Genomic DNA, 18,384 nt, shown 5'->3' on the forward strand with positions numbered 1-18,384 from the left:
CACCCACACCTATAGCATCCTGATGTTTTATGTGACATGATGCCCCTTCATCAATTCTGTGCGTGTACCATCCCACCGAACTAGTTATTTTTCTTTGACGGCACGTCACGAACAATAAAGGTCACCTCCAGTTCTTAATTTCTGGACGTTCATAAATCAGTTTTCCGCACTCCAGCCTTAAATGCCTATTTGTTTTGGATGCTGAGGAGATAAATTATTCCTAAGAGTGTCACAGTGTATGAGACAAATATTTAACAAAATACCCTGAAGTCTTCAAATGAATGGCTGTACGCCTAAGATGCCACTGTCAATTCAATTCTTTAAAATTAGACAAATATGGTGTTTGACATCAAGAAGGTGTAACAACTAGTTGACAGAGTATAATTTTCACTTTTTAACTGGCTGCCTGACACCATGAATAGGCAGCTAATAATTCAAATGCAACAGTGCTCAATGGCCAGAAATGCACATACAAATGGCTAACATAAACAGGATAAGTCCACTTGGTTAATATTATGTTTATGAACTTCACTGAAGACTGTGCATTAGCTATATGTTCTTTTATTTTGATGTGTAAAAACAGCATTTGAGCTCCATGAATTTTGGAGACAAGGGCACTGCCTGAATATTCATTTTCGATGAACTGTTCCATCATTTACCACCACCATTGTCCGATCACTTTAACTTCCATCTTAATTTCCTTTCCACTTGCCTTGGCTGGGTCTCAAATTTTTAAAAAGATCCGAAGAAAGAAAGCAAAAATTATGTTTACAAATGTATTTGTTAAAGAGGAAATGTGCTCTCTGTGACTGTTTCATGACTATTATCTAAAATTGAATTGCATCCTCCTGGAGGCTAAATTTCTGGTCATTCCAGACAGCTTCTATTCAATACTTAGTCCTGCAGTCTCAGTAGAGGTTTTCAAGAAATATTCAATAGTTAGGATAATATAGATGGAGAAAGTGCTAGGCTATAATATAAGCCTCTTGAAGGCAGGCTCCAAGACTTTTTCTCAGTATCCTCCTATCCCCTAGCCTAGTGCCTTGCCTGTAGGAGCTCAAAGAGCTTGTTAAATAAAGGAATTTGTTTTGAGCCTAATTTTAAAACAAACAAACAAACAAACCACGCTTTCTTCTCTTATAGCAACTACCACGCAGATGAATGCCATTAAGATTATTAAATATATTACAGCCCTGCTTGGTTAAAGAAGAACGGGATTGGGATGGGGGACAGAGGAGAGAAAAACGGAATAAAATTAATCAGAAAAAAACAGTGGAGGCTCTGGGCACAGACAAGTGCTGACAGTGAACTAAAGAGACAAGCAACTCCATTTTGGCCATCTGTGTTTCCAAAATATATGTTAAAATCAAAATTAAAAACCCTCACTGTAGCATCAACACCTCTCCAAACAATGTAGCTCACACTACTCTGTAAAATCTGCTTGGTTCTGGCCAACAGCTGGCAAGTTGATCCCTGCAATTTTCCCTTTGCAGAAATAGCTTTGTGCGGGGAGAACTGACCCTAGTGGGCTAATAAGCCCAAACCGCTCCAAACCTGGGAGGCTGAAATGGAGGGGACATTGTTGTGTTAAGTACTTTACAACAACTGTTTCTTCTCCTCTTGACACAGCCTGACTTCCTTAAAGAAGATTTGACTGGCCAGACAGCTGTGTTGACCCTTAAGCCTTCTTTGATTCGTGATTTTTTTTTTCACAAACAATAGAAATTCACCACCCAAATCCTTTCCTAAGCTCCCATACTTTTGAATTTGCCAGTGTTGTGCCTGAAGGATGTGGACATTTCAGTCATCTATAAGCACAAAGATAAAGATGGGGACTACACAATCCCAAAACCTTCAGACGAAAAGCAACAGGGGAAAGAAAGAAAAAAAAAAGAGCAATCAACCAGAAGCTTTATCCAAAGGTGGTACTTGAAGCTGTGTGCACAAAATCTGCTGAATTACCTAAAAACGGCACTTTTCGCTCAGACACTAGAGCACTGAACAATCAAGAACAGATACAACCACATCTTCTTTTTTCAAAAATTGAAACCGTAATCACCACTTTGGGTAATGGCGATGCATTTTCACTTCTTTATATATTTCTGTATGGCCCAACGCATCCAAAATCAAACACCTATTTTTTTGTGTGCTGAAAAGTGTAAAATGATCTTTTCAAAACAAAACAAAATGCCCAGTACTCTATCCACATGGGGGTAAAATTCAAGCTTGCTATAGCAAGGGAGTTTGAGCAGCAGAAAGAATTTTTGTGTGTGTGGTCACTGGATCTGATTGCTTTGTCAGTCTGTAGTAAACCTCAGAGTCCAGGCAAATCAGACAAGAAGATATTTCTGTTCTCTCCCAGAGCTTTCTGTTATATTGAGACTTCTCCTGGACACCTCCTTTCATGGTGTGTTTTTAATAACATGATAGGAACTGCTTTTCAGGAACACTAACCCTCCCTCGATTATCCTCATATAGTGCTGTCCCTTTCATTCACCAGTGACAAATGCAGAATTCTCCTGCCCATGCCCCGAGGGCACTCCGTCACTTATCCAGTCCTCGGGTACAAAAACAGAGGCCTCCGTTTCAGCCACTTTTCTTTGCTTCAATACCCCGCACAGCTCAGTGAAGTCAGTGTCCCTGTTGCTGAACTCTTTTGACCAGGAAAGGCAGTCCCCCAACCCCCACCCCCACCCCAGACTACCCCCCAGCTCAGCTCTACTAAGCAACTCCGGGCCTGCCTGGCCGGAACCAGGAAGTCCTTCAAACTCCCACTCCCCAGCCTCGTCCAGGCTTTAGACATTATGTAGATCTAGAATCGAAAAAATCCACTTTCTTAAATACCTGTCTCCTAGGTCTCCTCAAAACACACCAGAACGTTCGCGTCGACGGGAGGGAACTGAACCTGCGGCGTGGCAGAAACGCATGCCCACATGGGAATTAGGGAGGAGGCGGAGGATGGAGGACCTGGCCTAACTGCTCCTATGGCCCGAGGGTTTTGCAGACAACGGGGAAGGGGCTGGGGAGAATACAGTGAGAGAAAAAGCAAAAGGGGTGTGCGCTGCCGCGGAGCTCAGAGGGGCAGCAGCGGTGTTTCCGAGCCCAATCTGTTGGGGACCCCAGTGGACAAAGCCAAGCGAGGTAGGAGCACAGGGGACCCAAGCTATGGAATCAGGACCACCTCAGCTCTGCGCATAAGCGCGTGGGTGGCGCAGACAGGTGGGTAAGGTAGAGGGGGAGCCGGCGAGCAGAGGTGGGCCACTGGCCGCCCCCAAGGGCACCGCCGTGAAGCAGGGAGGGGAGAAACAACGTTGATGGGGTGGGAGTACCCACAAAGGAGTGTCCTCAGGGAATGGCCAGGTCAGGAAAACTGGGCGAGCAGACCACAACGGGAGCCATCCCTTGGGCTTCTGCGGGGCCTGGGCCGTGGCTGCGTGCACCCGCGCAGTCCCTCTGCCGCCCTGGGGAGCATGGAGGATGCGGGTAAATGGGCACCTGCGTATCTGGGCTCTTGGGCGCATCTTGCTCCTTCCAGAAGCATATGAGGGGGTGAAGAAGGAGAAAGGCTCCCTCGCCCGCTGATCCGGTGTGTGGGGCGCGCTCCGAGGCGCGGGCACTTACTTCTCGTAGTCATACTTGCAGTAGAGCTTCTTGTCCCGGTAGAAGCAGGTGGTCTCCAGGGGCTCTTTGCAGGAGGTACACTGCACGCACTGCTCATGCCAGAAGCTGTCGTTGAGCCGCAGCAGAAACCTGTCCGAGATGACCCGTTGACAGCCCTCGCAGACAGACTTGGGGCTCACCGCTCTGCCTACAGCAGCAACAGACGTCCGCCCGTGAGCCGAGCCGGCCCAGCATCCCGGCCAAAGCCGGCCCGGACCAGCTACGGATCACTCCACACCCACGGATTTACCCCCGCGTCCTCCCACCCTGGGAAGCCCCCCGCAAAACATCCAAGCTTAGATTTGGAGAGCAGAGCAAAATCAAACCAAATGGCATTTCTAATAAACAGGGACTATGTGGGAAGGTTTCAGTTCTACCAGGGGAGGGGGCAGAAATCAATAATAAGTGGCCTTTAATTATCAAACCTACCCTGGTATGCGCGCAAACGTGCGCACATCCTGTAAAATCGGCCTGCAAATAAATTTGTGCTCCCAGGTTTATCACATAATCACTAAATCACTCACTATGCTTGTCTCTATTGTCTATTATTAAAACTGTGAGTGTGTAAAAAGGATTTTCTACTTTGTTGTTTGGTTTTGTCTTTTGCTAAAACGCAATTCTGCTCTATTTTTTGAAGGAAAACTTTACATTTTCTTTGCTTCCTAAAAAGTCCTGTGCGTGCAGAAAAATACCGTTCTCGCCCTAAGCAAACTAAGTATTGTTCAAACCAATGAACCCCAAACTGCTGGCTGGAGCGCAAATTACAGATGGGTTTTTTTCATAATTAAGAAGCATCAAAATGGAGGGAAGAAAGAAAAAAAAAAAAACAGGGAAGAAGCAGGATTCGGAGACGCCGCGGAGTGTCCGGCCAGGATTCCGGGAATCAGGCGAGCTCAGCAGCCACGCGTTGAGGGCGAAAACGCACCCAAAGCGACTCAGCGCGAAAGGGACTCCTCTCTGTCCCAACCCTTGCACTTGTGTCACTTTTGTCCCTTTAGTTTGCGGGTGCGGGGGGGCGGCTTTTTTTTTTTTTTTTTTTTGAGGGTAGTGGGATGCTCAGCCACCTTTGTCGCTATGTCGGCACGTTTCACAGCTATTTAAAGAAGGCCTATTCCCCCGGGTAACAATACCTTTGCGCGTGGTGTCCCAAAGGGCCTGACCCTTCCCAGTTTCCCTGCTACTCGGTCGCCTTCCCCTCAGGAGACGCAGCCACCGGCTCAGGAGCGGGGCCGGTCCCCTTGGCGCTCAGGCAGGGAGGTCTAGAAGTAGCGAGATCTTTAAAATATTCCCTATTCTTTCTGCCCTGTCTCGGCGTCTAGGGCCACGAGCCGGGCGCAGAGAGCGGACGTGGGCCGGGCAGGGAGTACCGGGCGAGCCGCGACGCCCGCTGAACGCAAGAAGTTCGAGCGCGCCCTGCGCCAGGTCTGGGCCAGCTCTGACGCCCTGGATCTTCCGAGGCTGTATGGAGTCGGTAAGTTTCCGAAAGGGCGGTTGAAAAAGGGGAACGCGGTGCACGCGATTTCGTTTCATCTGGGGAGTTGAGGGGGGGATTCCTCCCTCAGTCTGGTTTCTCTAGCCGAACAGCCTCATCCTCCGCCTCCACCCCGCTCTAGCGGTTCCGAGTTAGGGAAAGAGGCAAGAGGTTTAACTGACAAAACGAAAACCCCTCCCGCTAAAAAATTTTAAAACACCCATTCACCAAACTTGAAAAGCATCGAGGGCGGGGTGCGGGGTGGAGGGTGGGAATCCCTGGCCTCAGCTCGGTTAGACCCGCGTGTGGGTCGAAGCCCTGGGTTCGCCGCTCCTCCGTGGTCGCTGCAAAGAGATTGGGGAGACCCGGGAGGGAGGGCGACACGCCGGACCCGAGATCCGGCTCCAGTTAATTAAAGCCGAGGCAAAGGCCCTGCCGCGCGGGCTAATCCCCGCGCTGCGCTGCCCACCGGCCCGGAAAAGCCTCTCCGCGGTGCTTGAGGCTGAGATTGGGGCTGGAGTTGGTGGAGGCGAGATGCCGCCTCGAACTTGGGTGCTCCGTGACTGGGGTTTGTGTGCTCGTCCTTAAGCCTCAGAGAAGACGGCGGCATTTATGAGACGTCGATCAGCTCTGTGATTAAAAATCCAGTCCTGGGTATTTTTAATCATTTGCCATTCAAACGCCTGCAAGCAATCTCGCCCGCCCCTCGCGGCTCTGGGGAGTTCGGTGCCCGATGCGTGAGGCCTGGGGTGGCTTGTCGGTTAAGGGTAGGAAGGACCCACAGAGACTGACGGCTAGACAGGGAGTGGGCTCAACTGAGTGCATGAAGCGGGCCGCTAGCTCCCCTATTGCCGACCGGGTCCAAGCAAGCTGGGCTCCAGAACTGGGGCCTGGCGGAAAGACGGTGCGCCCAGGCGCATGGCCTGAGTACTCACCCAGCAGCGAGGAGAAGGAGGCCGACGTCTCAATGGCGCTTTGGAAGTTCTCCTCCATCTTCAGGCCGTCCAGCATGTTCGGGCCGGGCCGGGAGGACCTGTAGAGGAGAGGAGACGACGCTTTAGGCGTCTGTGCCCTCTGGGACGCGGCGCCCGTAGCCGCCGCACTCTTGGGAAAAGACGGAGGGAGTGTCCAGGGTGACCAGAATGAGCTGGGAGGGTAGAGTCCAGCCAAGAGAAATGTGGGGTGGGAGGAGAGAAACGAGTCACAGCGAACTGCTCTGACTGATCTGATTTCACTCGAAGTCAACGCGTTAAGTACTTAGGCCTCCGCCCCCCAACTGCGTTTCTCCTTCCCCTGCCCCCCAACCCCCTCCACCCGGTCCCCAGCCCAGGTTTCCCATCCCGAGTCCGACTCCGCCCCAACCTATACTAGTGGGGGCCCTAGGGACGCCTCTGCGGGAACCCAACTACTGGGGTAAGATGGAGATTAAAAAGAGTGGGTGTTTTCCCTCGCGGGGCCCGGCCCAGGCACGCGGAACTACGAGGTCTATAGCCCGCGCCCAGACCGGCCGCGTTGCGTCCCTCACCTGCCCCGACCGAGGAGGGGCAGAGTAAGCGACCCGGAGAGCGTCCCGCCAGCTCCCGGACTCAGGGCACTGGCATCTGCTGGGGGCGCGCAGGAGCAGGCGTGCTGGGCGCGCGGGGAGGTCCTCCCGCCGGTCGGCCGGTGCCGGGAATGTCTGCAGGAGCAAAGAAGTCGCCTCGGGGAGGAGCCGCGGCTGGCCCTGCTCACTCTTGGATGCATTTCAAATCAACTTTCAGAAACACGCCCGCCCGAGCTGGAGCCTAGGAGCAGGCAGCCTTCCTTACCTGATGGGTGAGCTCGCTCCCGGTGGCAGGAGCCGAATGAAGTTGCCGAGCGCCGCGGGAAGCTTCGGCCGGGGGAGGCGTAGGCCCTCGAGGCTGCAGCCAGAGCGGCCGCCCCCGGCTCCGGCGCGCCCGGGAGGGAGCCGGAGCGAGCGCCGGCCCCTGGCTCCGCTCCTCGGCGCGCCCGGGCCGGGCCGGGACGTGGCCGCGGGCGGCCGGCCTTCTCGGGACGTCCTGCCCGCCCGCGTCGCTCCTCGGGAGGAGGGGAGGGCCCGATGCTTCTCCCAGGCTAGAGGGAAGGCGGAGGCCCACGGTCCTGGGTGCGAGTCGGGCCCTGCTTGGCTGGGGCGGATCCGGTCGCTTCTGACAGGGGCCGCGGCGCTGCGTGCGCGGCGGAGGGAAGGGGGTGGGGTGCGCAGGGAGGGGGCTGGGAGCGCGTCCCGTGGAGGGCCCGTGGTGCTCGCTTCCCAGCCTGGCTGAGCAGCCCAACCTCGCGGCCACCGCCGGGTGCGCCCCTCGGCCGCTGCAACCTCCCAGGCACGCAAAGTTTCCTCCCCTCCACGTGTAATCGCTACCTCCGGGAGCGCTGGCCCCAGTGCCGCCCGCGGCCCCGAGCCCCCGCTGCGCCTTCGCAGAGATCTCCACGCCACCTGGACCGCGGCGCCGGCACGCTGGTTCCCTGGCCGCTCTCCAACCACTGCGAGTGATAAAAGCACCGCAAACCTCACCCGGGCAGCCGGAAAGGCCAAGAAGCTATTTGCCGCGCGTGGCTGCGGGACCCTGCAGCTCCGAGCTACTCAAACCCCTTCTTGGTCACCCAGGGCTCCCGCAAGTTCCCAACTTCCGTTGGCCTCAAAACCCCGTTCACCGTTTCACTTTGAAAGCCGTTCGAACACAGATGCAGATGCCGAGGATCCAAGGCCAGAGCTTGAATCAGGCTCCTGGTAGCGACTAGGTGGGATCTGACCCCCAGGAGGTGAGCTCGGAATAACACTGCGCTGGAAGTCAGCTAAGGGGACATTCTAAGGGGAGCAAAGTATCTGGGGGGAAATGTTAACTCACTACACCTCCTAACCCTAGCCTCCAGTGATAGAGCATTCGCCCCTGCAGGAGCAGAAACTGGGTCTCCTGTGTATCCCAGGAGGTTACGACTGTCCTGGGCTTCAAGTGGAGGCTCAATAAAAAAAATCATGACACTGGCTAACGTTTATGGAACATTTATTTTGTTCCAGGCTTGGTTACATAGTTAACTCATTTAATCTTTACAGCAACCCTATGAGGTGGAGACATTATCCCAATATTACAGGTGAGGCAAACAGAGCACAGAGGGCACCTGAATACTACGGGGAGTTTCAGTTCTCTGGGGTTCTCTGGGGGCCCCTCAGTTCCTGAACCGAACAGAAGTGAATTGGAATTCCCACGCACTTTGGCAAGGTGAACCTGAGCAGAGGACATGCCACAGAGCAAGCGTTTTCTATTACCTGCTCCAAGGACAGGACCACTTGCTTATTTTTAAAGAAAAAGTACTGGCAGCACTTGCTGCAATGTGCTTAGGGGCAGTGACCCCATTTTCAGTACTTTATGCCAGCAAGCACAAGCCAAACACTGAATATCACTTCAGAGAAACAAGGGAAAAGGGCAAAGAGTTTAATGCTTTACATTTGAACGCTGCTTTATACTGTTCAGGCTACTTTCACATACATGGTTTTGCTTGATCTTTACAATAAACCCGTGAGGTAGGCAGAACAAATAGTTTTATCCATTGTTTCAGATGATTTTGGGGGGCTTAGCAGGGCTGCGAGATTTCTCTGATGTTGACCAGATGGCTAGTGGCATGTCCCCTGACACCTGTCCTTTGTCCTTTCTGCCACCGCAGATAGAGCAGGGTGTGAAGAAAACGTATATGAATGACAAGTGTTCTTAAGAGAATACATAAAATAGAAGTTAGGCAAGAAAAAAAGAGTTAGGCAAATACAATCATAAAGATTTTTTAAATGTCCAGCAGAGTTTTGGTTTCACTGAAGGTCTTGAATTTATGAAATATGTTAACTAGTAGTGAGAATGTTTCTTTTAGAGAATATCCTGAAAGTGGGTAGATTCTCATTGGATCTGGGACCCAACTTTTTCCAGTGGTCCTTGCATCTGGAAGGCAGCCTGACTAGTGTAGATTACACAAGGGTTTTGGTAGGAATGTCTTTCCCCAGCTGGCCCTTGGGCACCTCCAGGACAGAGTTGTATCTCATGATACATTATAAGTCGTAGGGTCCTCGGTGCAGAGCTAGGCACATATATGTGATCAACAAGTACCCTTTACTTAACTGATGGATGAGGGATGCACTCACTGGGGGGGAGGGGGGAAGCACTGCAGTAAAGGTGAAAACACAGTGTGTCAGGAATCAAAAGACCTCGGTTTCATTCCCATCTCTGCCACTGGGTCAGTCAGGCCATCCGTTCACCTCTCTGGGCAGCAATACTTCCTCTCTGAAATGACGGGGCTATACTATATGGTCCGTAAGGCCCCCCACAGTCTAAAGTTTGTAGAACCAGACTTCCTTTGGACAATGGGATAGCCAGTAGAACCAGGGGATCCTTATGTACTTTGCAACATTTGTCTAGGTGTGGACTAGCTGATGTGTCCAAGTGATGTGTCTAAACCAATATAGATACACCTTGTTTATTCAGAGTTTTATCTTCTGTGATTTATTTTACCCTTACCAATGAATTAGGGATCATGAATCCCATTCCTACCCCTTATTGTTTCACTTTGGCCCTTAGTCAACTCAGTGACATGAATGAGTGAACAGGCGTATTTCCACCTGTGAACAGTCCTCCTAATCATGCCTCATGGTTTTCCATTTTTAACTCAAACACCATTATTTTACCTTTTTAATGAAAAAAAGTTACCACAGAGCCACCGTCCAGAAGCTCTTTATCAAAAATAAGCCGTGTTCTCCCTTTTATCAGAAAGAAGTATTTTTTCCCAAGAATTTGTGGAAGCGAGGTAAACAGGCTGCAGGAGAGACTTCCCAAATTACAGACTTTCAGAATTGGAAGTGACCTTAAAGCTCATCTGGTACAACTATTTTATTTATATGGTCAAGTTCATTCCCCTAGAATTGCCACCTCAGGTCCATTGATTGCTCAGGGCTGGGCACTCACAATGTCAAATCCTAGTTCCAAGATCTGTCAGATGTGGGCAGAGCGGCCTCCCCCATCCTGTTCACTTTTCTCTGAACCCGCTCCAGTTTTTCTCTATCTCTCATAAATTATGGCAGCCAGACCTGTTGCAACTTTCCAGTGATCCTATGTTCAGGGCCTCCTCTCCTTTCTCTGGCCATAAAACACTCATTAGCATGGTCTGATTTTATGTTAGCGTTTTCGGTGGCTGGCCGCTGTTGACTCATATTGTACATGTTGTTAACAAAACCTGCTCAGTCCTTCTTCACACGGGCTGCCGGTAGGCCACATCTCCCCCAGATCGCAATTATACAGTTGGTGTTTGGCCTCAAGTGTGGAAACTTCCATTTATCCCTGGTAAGAAACGTCAGGAATCTTGCAACTTCAAGCAGATTCCAAGAGATCCAGGAACTGTGTCTTAAGCCTAGTACTCCGCTTTAAGGAGAAAATGTGGAGTCCTTGTCAGGCTGGTCCAGGGGTTGCCATCATGGGAGGACAGGCAAGGGCAACGAATGAGGAGTAACCGTGGGGCCCCAAGAGGGTGTGCAGGAACCTCGTAACCCGGGGTGGGGGTGGGGATTCTCCTTCAAGCGGGAGGCGCCCTGATCCCGTTCAAGTTCTTTCCCATCATCTGTCTCCAGTCAAGTAGCATATCTGTGGAAGATGCAGGCGAGACATAAAGACCAGCTGTGGAGCTACCCCTTTTCTATGGCAGAAAACGGAGAGGCGACACCATCAGACTCGTGAATCTTTGTGGCTGAGATGTGGGGAGAGGGGTGGGAAGACGGATGCTTGGTGGGAGGGAGACAGAAAGTGAGGGAGAAGGACGTCCTGCTACAGAGTGGAGATGACAGGAACATGTTTTTTTACTTTCCTTTTCTTGCTCTCATTTCTGTGTTTTATTAAGGGAAACACAAAGGGAAAATTGTGTTATTTGTTAAAAAATGTCAAAGTGCATTTCAAGCGAGAGGAAAAAAAGCAGACACATTACTGCCTAGACAGAGAAGGCAGTACGCTAACGGGGGCGGCTAAAGACTCATGTGGCGGGGGACACACTGGGAATACAAACTCTCCTGACCTCTGGATTCTTTTCCCGGGAACCTCCTGGCCCTGCGTTGACATTCAGATCTCTCGAAGGAACTGGAGGACAAGGTGCCTTGGGGATTTCTGGAGTGAAAGGGGGTATCCCAAACCAGCTGCTTGAAAAGGAGGGAAATCAGGCGATGCCTAAGCCAGATTCTCCCACCAACATGACAAGCACAGCCCGAGGCACGGAGGAGACTTATCCTGGCTAACAAAGGCACCATTTAAAACACCGCATTCTTTGGATCTTGTAGTCGAATCATCTATGTGCCCACTTCATCTCCCTCTTGGACTGGGAGCTCCTTCGGGAAAGGATCCATGTCGGATTCATCTGGGATTCTCCTGCGCCCAGCAAGATGCTTTACATACCAAAGAGACCCAATGAATATGTGTTGACTCCATGGAGAATGCCCTGAAGTTTTAGTCTACTCCATGGCATAACTGGGTGTACTGGAATGAACATGCCGGGGCTTTGAGAATAGAGAGGTCTGAGTTCAAATCCCCGCTGGGACATTTGTAAATGGTTTAATCTTAAATCACCCAACCTCTCCATTTTCCAGTTTCTTTACCTGTACAAGGAAAGGAATAAAATATTCCTCAAGAGTTAATAGAGATGATGGATGTGAAGCGTCTAACTCTCTGTCTGGTTAACCGGAAGTTCAGATATCCTCTCTGTCTCACTTTAACCTCCCCATGAGTGAGCAGATATAGGAAAAGGAAAATTATCTTACCTTCGCCCTGTTCTCATGAGCAAACAGGAGCCGTGCCAGATTTAGACAGAGCCCATGTGTCTAATGACAACAGTTGCCACTGGGTAATTGAGGCATTTCTGTGCCTGGGGTAGGCTGTGCCCTCTGGTTGGGAGGATGCAAGGGTGGTTACAGGATGAGTCCCGGGGTCACACAGACCTGAGACTGAGCCTTGATTCTGCCACTTGGGATGACCTTGGGCAAAGTTTCTTCATCTCTCCAATCCTCAGTTTCCCCATGTAATAAACTGATAAAATAATTGAGTTGTTTCTCTGTGTGTTAAATGAAAACTACATACAACCTAAGTAATAGGCACGTAGTAAGAGTTCAGTGACTTTCAGTTGCCATCATCATCACCATCATCAGACAATAAGCATCTCTAGGACTGTGTTTTATATACATCTGTGGCCCTAGTACCTAGCACTTAGGCAGCGGTATCCAAAGAATATGACTGGAATTAAACTGAACTGAATACTGAATTCAGCTGAAGACAGTCTTTGGCACTGAGGGAAGTTCAGGTGCTGTCTGGCTCTCAGTTCCACCTACAATCTGAGAAGGGATTTTGTTTGGAACAATCCCACGTGCTCCTAACAAGCCCCCAGACTGCAGGCTTCCTGCATAAGCCTATCACTCCTGGGCTCTGACAAGCCCCCTCTTGACGTCTACATGTGCTACTTCACACTAGGTACCGGGAACTTGGATGTAACGGGGGACGGGTTACAAGGAGTAAACTCCCCAGGCACCTAAATAGAGAAGGATCTGTGAAGAGACAGGTCTGTTAGCATTCTGCGCCCGGTTCCCCTGCCCACCTCCCCTCAGTTGTGTGCAGTGAATGGCGAATGTGTATGTGGATTGGGAGGACAGCCCTGGACTCAAGGCCCGGGGGAAGAGTTGGGGGGCCTGGCTAAAGCCTTTTGCAGCACTGGGGTGTCCAGTGCTAGGGTACAACAGCTCTGAACAAGCCCCTCAGTCAGGCAATGCCCAGAGGCAGCTCTGCAATAAGCAGCTGCAGAGACCGCCTCCACCAAGCCCGGAGTAAGACCCCAGCTACTTACAGGTATTTTCAGCAAGGAAGGGACCCCACCTGTATCTTCACCCATCAAGGACATGAAGCTAGAGTGGCTGCTGCCAGAACACTGAAGACACCCCTTACCCCTTAGCCTACATACCCTCTCATTTCTTCTGATGAATATGCCCTGTTTATGGAACTGTTAATTTATTTACATAATATATACCATGTGGCTTCCAAAAACAATTTGAGGTTGCATATGAATACTATCAATATTGAAATGGATTTTATAAAAATCAAAATTATATACTGGGAACAGAAAAACAAATCACCCCCCAAATAATAACCCAGGGCTAATATTTTGATCGTGATAGAATGTTAAATGTCACTCTGAGTTTACAAGGCGAAACAGAGAAAAGTAAAGCCCTACAAAATTGCTCTGATCACATCTAACTGTGTATCAATTATATTTATATGTCTAGTTGGCTTTAGGAGAAAGTCTATAATAAAAGAACAAAACTATATAGCTCATGGCAATAGAGATCAAATCTGTGACCTCATGAAGAGTGCTGGAACATTTTTACCTTTATATACTGATTGTATCTCTCTTTTTCCGAAAAGAATTTAACATAAAACTGAAGCTGTATACAACAGACAAATAAAATAGAACCACAAGACTGGGGATAGAGAAAATGGATAATGCAGATGTGCTGGGTATGAGTTAATGGCCACATCTTGCTGGCAGCAGCCGTGTCTGTGTGTGGCTCACCTAGTTTGATCTAACATTGTTCTGAGTACATTCTTGCCACCTGTTACGTGTGACCGTCTGAATGAGCAAATGAACACTGAGAGTCAAATTTGCCTTTGAGCTTCCCGGTAGCTAGAGCAAACAAGGGAAGCAGCTACTCTACAGATATTTTTGCACCAGTATTAGAGTTGTGATTGTGGGTTTGTTTGTAACCTTAATCCTCATAGCTCTAGATCCCTGTGCCCAAGTGGGTAAACAGTGAAACTTTCCACCCCAATCTTCAGCAGAGTTTCTTGCACAAAATGAATATTTCCTGCATGAATACGTTAACAAGACCATTAAAAAGAAAGATTCTTTGATGCATCTAAAATATAGTCATTGCCACCTTTCTTATCCCATAAATAATTTATCTATAATCCCTTTTGAACCTTAAAGAGTGGAGGGGAAATTTGTCAGGAGGTTATTGAAAATGAATGCATTCCAGGCAGATGGCAGGGCTTGAGTGAAAGCACAAAGGCCAAAAAGCCAAGGTAAGTTGGAAGATCTCTGTGAACACAGGCAAGTGAGGCAAGCCAGGAGGCTGAATACCGGACCTTAGCATTTCTCACTCTGTAGGTAATCGCCTTTGAAAGTTTGGGACTGGAGGAGGAAAATACTTAGGCATATGGTCAAAGATGAGTAAATCTGGTAGCAGTGTGGCTGATAATTCAAAGGAAGAAGAAAAGGGAGGTAGACAGATACACTTTACTACTCTAGTATAAGTAAGAAATCCAGGGTGTGGACCGGGGCTGCAGACATGAAATCAAAGTGGGGTGGGGGTGGATGTAAAAGACATCCCAGAAGCCAAGTCAGAAAAGCTCAGTGTCTGTTTAATTGTGAGGTGAGGAGGAAGGAAGGAGAAAAGGAATCGAAGAAGCTTGGGGTAATGGTGAGACAGAAGTGGGAAATGCAGGAGGAAAACCAGCTGGATGGGGTGCAGTAAGAAGTTTGGTGACTTTTCAAAATGTTTTCACATTCATTATCTCATTGATTTCATATGTAAGTGGAGTAAGACCCACCCTAAACGTCAGCCTGAAAAATAACGCTGCCCCTGTTTGGAGCTGCCAAGTTTCAAGGACAAACCTTGGCCTCGGATCCTTGCGGCGACAGCCGGGCACCTACCTGCAGGTGCCGGACACATTCCAGGCAGCCCAGTGTCCTCACCAGGACTAAGCCACCCTGTCCTGGTTCGGGGCCAGCAGCAGCTCCAAGCCAGGTAGTGCAAACACCCCGGGCTGCCATGCTTGCCAGGAACATGGATGGGTGTGCCCCAAAGTTCAGCCAGCGTCTCCCAGAACATCTGGGCAGGGTGGGGAGGGCGGAGCACAGCCATCAGAGTTTGGAGTTTCTTCAGCGTCTCATCTTTCTTCCCACTGGGTAGTGGGCTTCGGTTGCATCACTGACTCACTCCCAGGCACAAGCAAGTGGCTTCACCCCGGGCTGCATCTTCTCCTCGGAGCCCCAGGGCAGATAGTATTTCTCACGCCCTGCGAAGGTAGGGCATTAACAAGAGGGCTCTGCGTGCACCTGGCAGAGCCTCAGCTGACAGGGTTGGCAATCACAGAAACAGAAGAAGCACTGACCTAGTCATGAAAAGCCAGCCCTGGAAGGAAGGGTCTCCGGGCTCAGCGAGTCCCACCTCCCACCTCAAAGACGAGGGCACCTCCGGGCTGCGGCTGCTGCCCCATGCCGTCATCACTGGGGTTTAGACATACACGTGGAGTCCTCTGATGCATCCCCCATGCCAAGAAAAGTCTCAAGTTTTTTCTTCTCTGGCCCCAATCAACTTTTCTAGCATCATCTCTCCCTCTCCCCTGCTCTCTTCTCTCCTCTCCCACTGGACTCCATGCACTAACTCTCTGCTTCCACCAGTGCCTCAGACAGACATTGCCCGGACATCACCCCAGCACATCCCTGTGCTTGGGTGCAGGCTGTGTCCTCAGTCAGGAGCACCTCCGCCCAACTTTCTTCTCTGGCCTGTTGAATAGCTACTTCTGATGCTCTCCGACAGGTAATTAGCACTTCCTCTGGGTCCCTTCACAGGCTGTTTCCCGTTTATCATATGACATGACCAGTTTTTCTTTAGATGCCTGCCTCCTTCACTGGAAACACACACATCTGTGTCCTATGGAGCTCTGAGTCCTCAGAGCCTGGCAGTCAGGCCCTGCTGACAGGTGGGGAGGAAGAATGGAAAAGGCAGATGTTGATGGGGTTCAAAAATCAGGGAATAAAAACAGATGCAGGGAGGCTGCCCTTCCACACCCTTCCCACAGTTCTCCCCAACATCTACCAGATATTCAGTTTTTCTGTGTCCTTCCAGAGTTGCTTTACGTAAGTACATCAAAGAGAACACAAATACAGATCCTTAACTCCGCCTTTTGTTACCTAAAAGGTAACGCTGCTCGAAACTTTTTTTTCCACCAAGAAATCCTCTTAAACCCTTCAAAGCTCTTCATATTCATCCTGTCTCCATTTAAATCTCCAACTTGTAGGTTTCAATAGCCACGAAACAAAACCACACATTTAATGCAAGTTACAGTACAGGTGCAGTTTGCTTTTCCAAAGGATTGAGTTCCTGGTAAACCATATAAAAATCACATTGTCATTAAACCCATATTTTTGGTTAAGGGGTATTTTGTTGAAAGATATCCAGGTGTGATTCTTCTTATCAATGAGGAAATTGAGTACTGTGGCACTCCTCAAACTACATTAGGTTCCGATTTGTTAGAACCCAGAGACACATTTCAATGAGAACGAGGATCTCAGTCTAGTTAGGAAAAGGGTAAAATTCAGAGTCTCTCCCACGGACACCCCCTCAAACCTTTCAACAGGGGACCAAGAGATGGCTGGCCCCGTGGCCCACGGGACCGCAGGAGCCGGATCCTGTTGGTACACAGCTACTTCCTAGAATCGCAAGGTAACACAGAAGCTGCTTCAGTGAGTTTAGCTCACGGTGGCACCACCCAATGACTGACTTGTGACTGTAAATCGAGGGCCCATCAGCTCTAGCCATGGGCCCAACCCAGCTCACTGCCTATTTCAGTAAGCCTTGCAAACTAAGAATGGTTTTAACATTTTTAAATAATTTCATAAAATCAAAAGGAGAATAATATTTTGCGGCATGTGAAAATTATATGAAACTTAAATTTCAGTTTCCCTAATAAAATTGTATCAGAACACAATCTGCTCTCTCATTTGGTGACTGGCAATGCCTGCTCTCACAGTACGATGGTGGAAGTGAGTAGCTGAGACAGAGACAGTATAGTCGCAAGCCTGAAGTATTTACTATCTGGCCCTTTAGAGAAAAAGCTTGCCAACCTCTGTTTTAAAAGATGCTCCAAGACCCAAAGCAGACGTCTGTGTGAGATGGCCTTGTCTCTCAGTTTTGAGTGTCTATACCTGGACAAACAGGCCATTAGGTTCTTTGGGCAGTAGATCTCGATCTCAGTGATAAGACTTTTATTCCTCTTGAAGGAAGGCATCGTCACCATGAATCAGTGGTGAGCACTCCTCTCATCGGCATCAGGGGATCAAATTGACCTTTACCAGCTGGTCCTTCCTGGAGTCCAAGATGGGAAGGTGAAGTCGCCAGCCGACCACAGGTCACAACACCCTCCTGCAAAACCACAGGCTTCCACAAGAGGGCGGCCCTCTCCTGTCTGCAGTATTTCCCATGGCCTTCCCAGCTTTGGAGAGCAGCCCTCAGAGACCTCAATGCCTTGCCAGCTTCCACGGAACTTTCTCTAGGTTGATGGTCAAGAATGGGGCCGTCGGGCTTCCCTGGTGGCGCAGTGGTTGAGAGTCCGCCTGCCGATGCAGGGGACACGGGTTCGTGCCCCGGTCCGGGAAGATCCCACATGCCGCGGAGCGGCTGGGCCCGTGAGCCATGGCCGCTGAGCCTGCGCGTCCGGAGCCTGTGCTCCACCACGGGAGAGGCCACAGCAGTGAGAGGCCCGCGTACCGCAAAAAAAAAAAAAAAAAAAAAAAGAATGGGGCCTTCTTACAGCGCAGGAACCCACATAAGCCTCCTGGCCCCAGGCAGCCAGTCTGACATCTTAGTGGTTGATCATAAAACCTGTTGGTCTTGAAGTGTCAGCAATAAAAAAAGGAAACGAAAAAAAACAAATTCTGGTTGAGTCCCTCTGCCATCTTGCCCACTCCTGACCCCCCTCTGCTATTCCAGCCACTGTACCCGTTTTTAGGCTGTTCTCTCTGAGCTCTAAACTCAGCCTTGTCATGCTGGGGCCAGGACTCTGCAAACCACATTTCTGTTTTCCAGATGCTTCCATGTTAGGCTCTGCTAGGTCAGGAGAGTAGAAGAAGGGATTCACCTCGTCCTAGAAGTTTGCTTCTTTGGGCTTCTTTACTCCTCCGTGTTGCTCTAAGGGATGCCCCTGCAATGCTTCCTCACCCTGGCAGTAATGATGCCTTCCCCTGAGAGCAGCAGAATCCACTTTACACCTTCTCCACACACAGAGCCAGCTACCCGTGTCCACTTCAGAGACACTCAAACCAGCTGGCCGTGCCCCATCCTCCAAGGTCAGGGGCCTGGGTTCCCTAGGCCTCTCCTCCAAGGTTCTAATTTTTATAGTTCCAACTTCTTCCCTTTGTCCCCAGAGTCCTATGGGTGGTAGAGCTTCTTG

The 18,384-nt window shown here is 50.0% G+C and overlaps 1 protein-coding gene across 1 annotated transcript in view; it reads right to left on the minus strand.

Annotated features, from left to right (window-relative positions):
• LMX1A (LIM homeobox transcription factor 1 alpha) overlaps window positions 1-6,142 on the minus strand; it is a 149,755-nt gene extending 143,613 nt beyond the window's left edge. The window contains exons 1-2 of the mRNA XM_060009101.1: window positions 6,067-6,142; window positions 3,622-3,808 (exon numbers count right to left, since the gene is read on the minus strand). Of these exons, the coding sequence (XP_059865084.1) occupies window positions 3,622-3,808; window positions 6,067-6,142 (263 nt within the window). The remainder of the gene's footprint in view (window positions 1-3,621; window positions 3,809-6,066) is intronic.
• Window positions 6,143-18,384: the final 12,242 nt, after the last annotated feature.

The sequence above is a fragment of the Delphinus delphis genome, chromosome 1 (assembly GCF_949987515.2).
Source record: "Delphinus delphis chromosome 1, mDelDel1.2, whole genome shotgun sequence".
Lineage (NCBI taxonomy): Eukaryota > Metazoa > Chordata > Mammalia > Artiodactyla > Delphinidae > Delphinus > Delphinus delphis.